Source organism: Capra hircus, chromosome 10 (assembly GCF_001704415.2).
Source record: "Capra hircus breed San Clemente chromosome 10, ASM170441v1, whole genome shotgun sequence".
Classification (NCBI taxonomy): domain Eukaryota; kingdom Metazoa; phylum Chordata; class Mammalia; order Artiodactyla; family Bovidae; genus Capra; species Capra hircus.
The window spans coordinates 30,364,782-30,375,851 of NC_030817.1; the positions used below are offsets into that span (position 1 = coordinate 30,364,782).

The 11,070-nt window shown below is 49.5% G+C and overlaps 1 protein-coding gene across 1 annotated transcript; it reads left to right on the forward strand.

Moving 5' to 3' along the window:
- SIX1 (SIX homeobox 1) lies at positions 5,486-10,201 on the forward strand. The gene is made up of 2 exons (XM_013967225.2): positions 5,486-6,350; positions 8,334-10,201. Exons 1-2 carry the CDS (start codon positions 5,791-5,793, stop codon positions 8,626-8,628), a joined length of 855 nt encoding a protein of 284 aa, XP_013822679.1. The 5' UTR covers positions 5,486-5,790; the 3' UTR covers positions 8,629-10,201.

Consider the following 11,070-nt stretch of genomic DNA (forward strand, 5'->3'; position numbering starts at 1 on the left):
GGTGGGGGGGGGGGAGGCGGGAAATCATCGTGAAAACCAGACCAAGGTCTCAGTTTTTATAAACACGTAGTTTTATAAGCCTGTTGTAAAAATGTAAGTGAAGAGATGGGGAGAAATGCTGGATGTTCACTTCCTACCAATGGGTCTCTACAAAAAGATTTAGGGAATCTATTTGTGAGTCATTTGGGGTCTTCTCTCAAGGGATATAGGGCAATAGAGTGGACATTTTTGTGAAGTCTGCAGAGGAGTAATACACTAAATTTTAATTGAAACAGTAATACCTAGGTAGTGATTTTTGTTTTGTTTGAGACAGGACCGATCAGGATCCCTAAGAGATGTAGAGAAGAGAGTGGTTTGTCTCCTTTCTTGGACCATGAGCCAAAACAAATCAGCCCCTGATGGTCTGGGCTGAAACTCAGCTCACTGGATAATTAACTCCATCTTTCCAGTCCACCCTAACTGTTTATTTAGTGTCACCCTGCATTACCATCACTAGCACTTTCCTCTGAACAGGAGTAACTGCAGGCTTTCACCTCCCAAAAGGAAATTCTTCTTAGCTTAGACAGATGCAGTATTCAGGATGTACATTAGTTGACAAAAAAGTTGATTGGAAACTGGAAGATAAGGACTCTTGCCCTGAGGTAATATTAATAAAGCAAAGGAGGCAAGAACGTCTTAGGCCCTTAAGAACAGATTCTCACAACACTCTCCTTCACTTTCCAGAAAGGTGCTTGGCATCTAATGTTGAGTGGTGTCTTCTGACTCAAATCTGGTGGTTGGCAAGTCTCTGGGCCTTCTCAGAGCTCAGCTTAAATCTGCCATTTTCCTCCAGGTGGCCAACCCACCTTCTTCAGTCCTTCATGGGCGCCCCCACCTGTTGACTACACCACCACTCCGTGTGAGGGGTCCCCACCAACTGAACCAGATGCCCCTACCAGGACTTCAGAGTCTACTCACCAGGTGCTGCCTGGGTGCAGCATATCAGCACAGCATGGTCTGTGAGACCTCACAGCGCCTGGTACTGGGGAAGCAGGCGCAGGCGTGAAGAGCTTTGAGGAAGGGAGAGGAACGAGAGAGAAAAAGAAGAAAGCAAAAGAGAAATAGAGGGATCCGGTGAGAGAGGAGAGGGTGTGTGTGTAGGGGGCAGGGTGTTGGACAGAGAGTGTGAGAGAGAAACGCGAAGAATGAGACAATGAGGGAACGAAAGGGACAAAGGGTGAGATGAAGATAAGAGACAATAAGAGAGAATGGTTCACACAGAGAATGAATGAGCTTCCTCCTTCAGGCTGAAAGAGAGGATGAGGTAAAAAGAGACACAGAGAGACCAAACCTGGAGACACACACGGAGGGAGAGGGTAACTTCCCCAAACACACGCACACCCACTCCAGCACGGTCCCCGTTCACTGTGAGTTCCCTCTCGGGGGTGTGTCTCTGCCTGTTTTTCTCTTTCCTCTCTCCCTTTCCTGACCCCGGGACAATGTGGAGACTGTATTTTCAGGAGCCGCGTGGGGCGGCAGGGTTTTTAGCAGCAAGCCAGGCTCGCTGCCGGCTCTGTTTGTCCAGGTGTAGGCGGGGAACGGCAGTCTCCCGGCGTCTTGGGCTGGCGCTGCGTTTTCGCACCAAGGAAGCGAGAGGCTCTGGTCGCGCGCTTCCCGCTTCAAGGAGAAAACTCCCTCCCTCCATCCATACATAAATATATTAGGGGAACAGACAAATCTTCATTGTTCAGAAATAAGCCAAGGAGGCCGCCCGGCTCCCCTTGGCCCGGCCAAGCGAGGCTGGAAGGAAGGGAGGCAGAGGCGGGGGCCGCACGGATCCGGTGTCACGTTGCAGATTCCCACTAAAGATAACGAAACGTGATCTATTTTTCAGAACAGCAAGTGGATGGGAAAGAACCTTGACAACACAAAACTCATTTACTAATGGACTGGTTTTGGATTTCTCTCTTTCTGGTCCGCACATCGCCCCGCCTGAGCCCTCGGCCTATCCAGAGCTAGCGGGGAGCAGCGTCCCCCAGGAGGCAGGTGGGAGGCTGCTCCGGCGCCGCGCCGCCCTCGGAGCCCGGCATCCGGAGGGGTCGAGTGCACCTGGAGTTTCCGACCAAGTAAAGGAGAAAGATGAACGTTGTCACTTCAGCCAGGATTTGGGATCCTCATTGCCCCAGAGGGACGACGCTAATTTATTGATGAAACACCTTCCAAAGCCCTTCCCTCCCAAATATCTGTAGGTAGAGTAGAATCCTTGCTGTAGTTCTTGATGGCAAAAGAATTCCAAGAAAGCGGGCCAGAAGCCTCCAAACAGCTCGCTCCAAGCCAGAAGGGAAATAAGTGGGTCTCAGCCAGAGGACACAAGGCCTTGTTTTAACCCGACCTAGAAACCCTAACACCAACTGATGCCTCCGCATCGATCTTTCCACAGACCAGTTGTGTGCACCCGGCGGTTACCTGCACGGAGGAGGCACAGAAGAGCAGAAACCTGGCGTTGGGAGTCCCTTTCTAGCTGTTACCCTCGGGACCCACGAAGCGGCGAGGGCAGCAGCTCGTGCTGCTCGTCGCCTTTAAATCTCCGACGAATCTCTGTTTTCTTGTGATTTGCATTGACAGCAAAAGGTTTTAAGTTACTAGAACAACTCAAACCTTTCTGTGTGCGATTTAAAATGGATCATTTGGTTTATGTGGTTTGTAAATTCATGTCATTTTACCTCTTTTAGTGGTTTGCAGTGAAAGGTTCCATTTTGGGAAACCTTATATATCCGAGCCAATAATTAACATTTATAAAAATTGGTTTCCCTAACCGAGGGATCGAAATAGCAGGTAGGCTCGTTGGTACAAAGCGAATAGCACATTTCTTTTCTAATCGTGCGATCTACTGGACTGAACACTAGCAGAGAAAGGCTGGCGGCCAGGGGACGGCCTCCAAGGACGAGCACCACTTCTTATCAACCCCGGTGCCCGCAGTCGCCGCATCCGCACAGTCGTCTTCCCAGTTGTCTCCACCGTCTAGTGCGTCTTGATTCCTTTTGAAGAGAGATGAAAAGAAGTGGGCAGGGAGGTCTGGAGGAAGCCGGGGGTGGGGGGTTGGGGGCGGGGAAGGTGGTGGGTGTCTCATTGTAATCTCTCTGCTCCCTGTAAATCTATACCTGCCCTTATTTGTCCAAGCTGTGCCTCATTTCCTTATACAAAATTGTTAATTACAAAGTACATCCCATATTCAACTTACCCTTTGTCTTTTAAGAGACGTGGTTATATTTACAGACTCGCCCCGTTCTCCTCCCCAACACAGACACACACACACATTGTAATTCTGCGCACTTGCTCCAGACTTTAGGGTATTAACTGATTTTTTAGAGCCGAGTTTAAACCTCCGTTCCAGTCCGCACACAGCTGCCATGTCAATAATGACTGTTCCAAGCAGAGACATTCCTTCTGGCAGGACACTGCAGCTCTTCAAGACTTCATCTGAAACATCATGAGCACTAAAATAAGACCATGAGGGAAAATTACCAGACACATGGGCTTGGGCTCTGCTTTGCCAGGTTTCCAGTTTAGAAAGTAAGTCATTCCGCACACCATGTGGTAGGGATTCTCTTGAAATAATGTGCACCCATTAAATGCATTTAAAGATAATCCCAAACATAATGAAATATCAGCATTTGCTTCCAAGTTCTAATTGCCTGGGATACTGAAGGGAAAGTTTTCAAAGATGGAAAAAGCTTTGTTTGGGAGTTCAGCGGAGAAGCAGCTTCGTGTCTACTCAGTCTCCCAAGAGACAGATGGGGGTGGGGGTGTGTGTGGAAACCCTTCACGACTTTAAGATGTACATTGCCAGGTGCATTCGAATGGGTGTGTTGTTTTAAAACCATCTAAATAATACAAGGGGAAACCCACACAGTGCTTCTTCCATTCCCACTTATGTCTCAATATGTAAATGGTTCTGTGATGCTCTATGCTCTTGCTGATGAAACCAAAACATATTTAAAGACAAGCAAATTTAAAGAACCTAGGGTTTGTTCCGCAGTGACTAAGAGGACACATTTAAATCAAAAGCATTTTTGAAGTGTACTTAAAATTCTGTTTTGAACTTATCTAATCAGAGATAAGTATAGTCGTAAAGTCACTCTCCTTCCACCTTTTGGCTCCCTTTATCTCCACGCATTGTTCTTATCTCCTGCCAGTCTTGGCTACTGACAATAGATTATCTCTATTTAGAGACGCTAATTGTTTTCAAAATCTTTTTAATAATTGCTTTGGAACAAGGTGTGCAAATGAGGCTTAAGATAATTACAGCTCCATTTGTTTGTGTAGTTTTACTAAGCATTCTCCACACATACACAAAATAACAGATGATAGGACTGAAATTGCAAGACATCTCTCAATCCCTGGCAGTAAAATAGGCCAGCATTGCAATCTACACACACACACACACAGAGGCACACACATGCACACACACACACCCCTCTTTATTTAATCTTGTTGGAGCCGCGGTTGTCCTCGCTATGAGGGCAGTGTTCCTCTCAGAACAGGGCAATATTATGTTACAACCGGACGGCTATTGGAGCCGGACACAGTTTTATTTAATTTACACCCCATCCAGCGCCTTTCGTGCGATGTTCCCAAAGCATTTTTGCTAATAGCAAGTAAAGCTTCTCAGCATTCCTCATTAGCAGAGGTGGCAACCGCACAGATAGGGAAAACGAGTCCAGAAGCCTGCCTGCAGACTTAAACCACAGATCATTAAAATTCTGAATCGCAAATGAACTCTTGGAATCTCTATTTGCTCAGCAACTATGCTCTACACAGCTCTTCTCTTGGTCCCAAATAGTCGTGGCCTTTTGAGAATGAGGGAAGCGCTATACAGCTGGGAGTATTTGTGCGCTTTGGAGGGCGGTGGGGGCAGGAGAGGAGAGGGGAGGAAATTAGGTTTGGCTCCTGGAGCTGAAGCCAGCCGGGAGAGAAGCCATTCTTGCAGCGGCTGCAGCCCAGAGGACTGGTCTACTCTTGTATTATTTATCGCGTTCCATAAGCTATTCATCAATCCATTACTTATTCATTCCAACATTAAGGTAATTAAATATGAGCTCACCGGGAAATGGCAAGTTTGCAAAGGACAGGGACAGAGGTACGGAGGGAGAGGAGGGGAATTAGAAGGTCTGGAGCCATTGATTTGTGCAAAGATGTGCGCGGCTGCCCTTAGGTGACACAGCAGAGGGGGCTCACGTTGCAAGGTCCTGACGCGCTCACCCACTCCCACCGCCCCTCGTCCCCGCGAAGCACCGCTCCCTCCCTCCTCCCCACTTTGCTTCCCACCACTCGCGGTCCCTCTCCTCCCACCACTCCCTATCCCTCGCTGTACAGCCTCGCCCTCCCCGCGCTGGGCGGCGCGGCCTCCCGGCCCGGCCCGGCGGCGCGCGGGCTGGCCAGCCCCGGATAGGCGCCGCCCGCAGCCAATCAGCGCGCCGAGGACGCTGCGCGCTTTAAGGCAGCTGCAGGGAGAACAGAAACCAAGTTCCCCGGCAACGAGCAGCATCCACCCGGCCGGAGGCAGGAGCCAGCGAGGCCCGAAAAGCTGCGGAGTGAGCCGGCCGTTCCTATTCCAGCGCGCGCTCATACTCCTCCTCCACTTACTCGGCCGCCCGTCTTCAAGTCTTGACTCGCTTTTACGCCTTCGCACAGCCTAGGGAGGGGGTTAGGAGCTGCCGCGCCCCCCTCCCTGCGGCTGCCTCCCCCTACTTTTTCGGCTTTGCTCCCTGCCGCGTGCGCCCGGGTAGTGCGCCCCGGCAGGCCCCAGCCATGTCGATGCTGCCATCGTTCGGCTTCACACAGGAGCAAGTGGCGTGCGTGTGCGAGGTTCTGCAGCAAGGCGGGAACCTGGAGCGCCTGGGCAGGTTCCTGTGGTCGCTGCCCGCCTGCGACCACCTGCACAAGAATGAAAGCGTGCTCAAGGCCAAGGCCGTGGTCGCCTTCCACCGCGGCAACTTCCGCGAGCTCTACAAGATCTTGGAGAGCCACCAGTTCTCGCCTCACAATCACCCCAAGCTGCAACAACTGTGGCTGAAGGCTCACTACGTGGAAGCCGAGAAGTTACGCGGCCGGCCCCTGGGCGCGGTGGGCAAATATCGGGTGCGCCGAAAATTCCCTTTGCCACGAACCATCTGGGACGGCGAGGAGACCAGCTACTGCTTCAAGGAGAAGTCGCGGGGCGTGCTGCGGGAGTGGTACGCGCATAACCCTTACCCCTCGCCGCGTGAGAAGCGGGAGCTGGCCGAGGCCACCGGTCTCACCACCACCCAGGTCAGCAACTGGTTTAAGAACCGGAGGCAAAGAGACCGGGCCGCCGAGGCCAAGGAAAGGTACGCGGCATCATTCCCGCAAATCGGGCGACCCTGGGAAGCCTTCCTTTCCCCTCCGCCCCTTTCCACCCCCGCAGGCACCAACCACCTCGATCACCCCGCTGGCCGGAGCCCCTCCGCGGGGCGGCGCCCCGGCCTCCGCTGCACTGCGGCGAAAGTTCATGAACTCTTGAGATCGCTCGCTAGGGATGGCGGGGCGCGGGGTGGAGGGCGGTGTTCATCTGATTTGAGTGTCCGCGCGTGGATTTCCTGGGATGTGAGTGTCGGGAAACGTTGGCGCTAGGTTTGTTTTTCATGTCTTCTTGGCTGGCTAGGGGGAGAGGAGTGGCGGGTGGAGAGTGAGTTTTTAGATCAAGCAGAAGGGGAATGTTGATTGGTATCGCGGGGGGAAGGGGTTCAGTGGGGGCTGAGGGTCTGGAACCTCTCTCCTCTCGCACCCCGGAAGGGTGAAGCTGTCCTGAAAGTTCTGCTCAGTTTCCACTCGCGCCCGGTCCTTCAGTCGCGCTTTCCTGGCAGTCTTTTGGGTGAGAGGTCACTTCCATTCGCACTAGCTGCACAAAGGGAGGAGTCTTTCGAAAGAAGTCCACAGAAGAGAGCGCTTTGGGAGGGCTGGCGCTGCGTTGACTCCCCGGCGCCCCAAGCCCAGAACTGATTCTCTTCGTCGGCTCCCTGGCGCGTGTCCGCGCCGCTCACCCGGGCGAGGAATGGGTCTCTAGTCTCAGACTTCTCTTACCCTAGAACACAGAAGACAACATTTTTTTCAACCTGTCTCTGCCTCCGCCTTCCTCACGCGAACACTCCTGGCCACCTGGCCCGGCTCCACTCTTTTGCTGTGGAGTTTCCGACCAAGATTCGGAAGAGCCTCGGGGAGGCGGCGGCGGCGGGGAGAGCGCTCCGGGGAGCCGAGCAGTTTTGGGGAAACCTGAACGCCCGAGTCGGCCGAATTTCTTTTGTTTGCTTCGGAGCCTGGGGGCCGAAGAAGTCGCCTGCTTGTTTCCCACTGGGAAGCAAGAGTCTGGAGAAATTCAGCTGAGATGGCATTTTGGGAGAGAGACACTACGAGAGTTGGGGAGAGTTGGACAGACAGGCAACTCCGGGGTGGGGAGCATTCTGAAGGCAGAAGCGCGAGGGCTGGGAGACCTTGCGGTTTACCAGCACCGAGCGCCCAGGCTGACACCCCGGTACATCACACCCGCTCAGGCTGTGCCGGGTCTTGAAGTTCCCCTGCCAGGAAAGTGTGCGCCGGTGTGGGTGTCCGCAGGGAGTTTGAAAGAGCACGCGAGGCACTGAGGACTGAGCGAATAACACCGGGCCAGGGACCGTGCAGTTCCATTTAGACGTCTGTTACAAAACGGCCGTCCTTTAAGCCAGGCCAGAGGGCCTACTCCCTGATGAAATCGGAGAGACTGGCTGTGCTCCCTGTGTTTACTCAGGTCATTGGGCCGCTCTGGACACCACTTCCCATGACCTGTCCTGTGCCTCTGAAACCACAACCTCCAGGCAGGGGCAGGGAAACTCGACGGTTAATTGTTTCCTCAGATGGGAACAGGACAATTGACTTGATTCACCACCAAACATCTGTGCACTGGGCGCTGTTCGACCCCACCTCCCGTCATTTTCTTCATCACCAACAACCATTTGTTGGAAGATTTTCAAATTTCCTTCTAAATGTGGTACTTCTTGATAGGTACTTAATAATAACTGTTAGAACAAAACTTTAAAAATAATTTTTTGTGCATTTCAAATAAGCCCTGCTGATTTGGCTTTCTAAACTCTGGAAGAGGAAAGGACCCAGCATCACCTTTCTCAAGTCTCCTAGGCCTCCTCTCTTTCCCCCAGGACTCTGTGGGGTGGGTGAGAGGGCAGAACTCCATTTGGGTCAGTGACTGATTGCACAATGGCCCTTTCCTTCTTCCAGCTCCCCTCCCTCCATCTCACACTTTTTTTTTTTTTAACCATATGGTGTTGTCCTCTGTTTCTTAGGGAGAACACCGAAAACAATAACTCCTCCTCCAACAAGCAGAATCAACTCTCTCCTCTGGAAGGGGGCAAGCCACTCATGTCCAGCTCAGAAGAAGAGTTCTCACCTCCCCAGAGTCCAGACCAGAGCTCCGTCCTTCTGCTGCAGGGCAACATGGGCCACGCCAGGAGCTCCAACTATTCTCTCCCGGGTTTAACAGCCTCGCAGTCAGCGCACAGCCTGCAAGCCCATCAGCATCAGCTCCAGGACTCCCTGCTGGGCCCCCTCACCTCCAGTTTGGTGGACTTGGGGTCCTAAGAAGGGAGGGACTGGGGCCTCAAAACAGCAACTAGGGACACTTGTAAATAGACATCAGGAACATTTTTTTGCAGCTTGTTTCTGGGGTTCTTTGCGCATAAAGGAATGGTGGACTCTCACAAATATCTTTTTAAAAATCAAAACCAACAGCGATCTCAAACGTAGTGCTCTCTTCTCTCCGACTATTTCCACTTCTACATTTCCCCTCCCAGTGTGGAGATCAGGGGAAAAAAAAACCCAAACAAACAAAAACATCCAGTTACCCAGCCTTGGTTCTGGGCAACCCATGTTCCTGCTTCAGTAGGCTTCCTTTTTCTTTTCTTTGTCTTTTTTTCTTCAGTGAATGGAATTACAAATCAACTGGATTTTAATTATTTTCATCTTAATTTATTTATGGAAAATGTTTCAAGAAGCGGAAAAGGAAATGAAAATGAGAGAGAGAGGGAAGTTAAAACAGTGAAAAGCTCCTCCAGCCTGAGAGGAACTGGTTGCATTCTTAAGGTGAATAGGAAAAATATGATCTTATACCTTTTTTGATGGGGAAATTAAGTTTACATTTTTCATATTTAGTGTTAAATAATTTTATGTAGATTAAAAGGAAAGAACAGTATTAGGGGGAAGAAAACAAGTGCCTAAATGTCTTAATGCTGTCTATGTGAGGCAGTTAGAAATAGAAGTGACCATTATTAATACAACTATTTTTGTCAAATTTAGTGGGGGTTTTTGGTTGTTGTTTGTTTTCTTGGGTTTTTTTATGGCAAACTTTAAAAAATGTACCAATGTGGAAAAACACTTTCCTGAATGCCATTACTTCTCATGCCCTTGAAGCTCTCATATCTGTAGCCTACTCCTGTTAAGGGTTTCTCCTTTTTCTAGTTTCTAGCTTGCAAAAGTGCGTAACAAATCTGGCTACCTGGTATTTGTTACTAAAACAGCATGTGTTTGCAGGTTTCTTTTCTATTGTACCTAAACCAGTCTAAATTAAAACTTAGTAGAACACCAGGAGTACTGATTCTGTTTCTGAAAGGTGAGTTGTGTACTGCTGTCACTGGGCTCCCCCCTTTTTTAACAAATCGGTTTTTTTTTTCTTTATTACTTAATGGTGGTTATGAATTGCAGGGTACATTGAAGGCCATCCCCTGAACCAAGAATGGTGACTGAGTTAATTATGTGACAGAAAAAAAGCAAATTCAAATTTGGTGTATTTATTTTTTATTACTTAGATACGCAGTTTTGTTTACCACTAGCTTTTCTCCACAGAATTCGTACGTTAGCTCTTTTGTATTAGCAAATTTATGACAAGACTGTGAAAGTAAACTAATTTATCTGCATGAAGGAAAAAAAGGGAACTCGTTCAAGGATAGCAACATTGTGAATTAATCTGTACAAATAGAAAGCAGACCAACAGGACAGGAGCTCTTTGCAGTGCTGCCGGATGATGTCCAGAAACAATCCCAGTAATCATGTAGGCTCCATATTATTTTTGCCTGGGGCAAAAATGATGTACCTTGTATTTAGCTTTTAAAATTAGTGAAACAAATGGCATTATTTATTAAAATTCTACTCAGGATAACAGGATTGGCTTGCTTGTGCTTTGTAAAATATTGCTCCCCAGAGGAAGTCTATTTTATGACATGACAGTTTCATAATTTTGATTTTTCTCCATCTGTGTCACCATTAATATGTTCATTTCTTTCTTACTCTTTCCTATCTTTCCTGTCCTGATCTAGAAGTGGGGGTAGGGGTATTAAGACCTTCTTCTTATTTTTTTTAATGCCAAATGGCTTTGACTTAGTTCCAGGGAGAAAGGTCACTGTAGTCACTTTTACTTATAAAGTCATTTTTCCCCCCAGTGATGGACAGATGTTCACACAGCCGCTCAGAGACCATCCTTTGCATTGGGAGCTCAGAGTCCCAATCTCCCTTGTTAGTGTTTTGGATCATTAAGTTGGTGTTTATTTAAGTCACTAGGGTGTTTATTCTCCACGTCTTGGGCCATGGAGAAATGCCACCCTCTGCAGGAGGGGCTCTCACAGGGGATCTCCTCGCATTCTTCACATTCACTGCCCAAAACAAACACCCAGCACAAAGATAGCTTTCAATGACCCTGACAGGCTTCAAAGGACACCGCGGAAATCTCCCTGGAAAATAGGAAGGGCCAATTACTTTAATTTCTTACAAGCCCTCTCTTCCTACTCCGATGACTACCCCCCACTCTTCCAGCTCTGTTGTGTATAATTTTAGACTCGGGGAAGTTCTATCTCCCTCGCTGCCTCGGCCCACTTCCTGCTGCCTTGGTTGGTGAATCTTGGAAAAGTCTGCAGATCTGGCGAGGAGCAGAGCGGGCCGGCCGGTCCTGTAAAAGCCCCTGTGATTACTGCTTGTAAACTCGTTAAAAGGACAATTTTCTGTCACAGTCATAAACTCTTTGTAAAATCCCTG

Excerpts from the sequence above, each read along its gene's own strand:
- SIX1 (XM_013967225.2), top strand. The coding sequence starts at position 5,791 with ATGTCGATGCTGCCATCGTTCGGCTTCACACAGGAGCAAGTGGCGTGC. Across the intron at positions 6,351-8,333 it reads GCCGCCGAGGCCAAGGAAAG|GGAGAACACCGAAAACAATA; the intron begins GTACGCGGCATC and ends TCTGTTTCTTAG.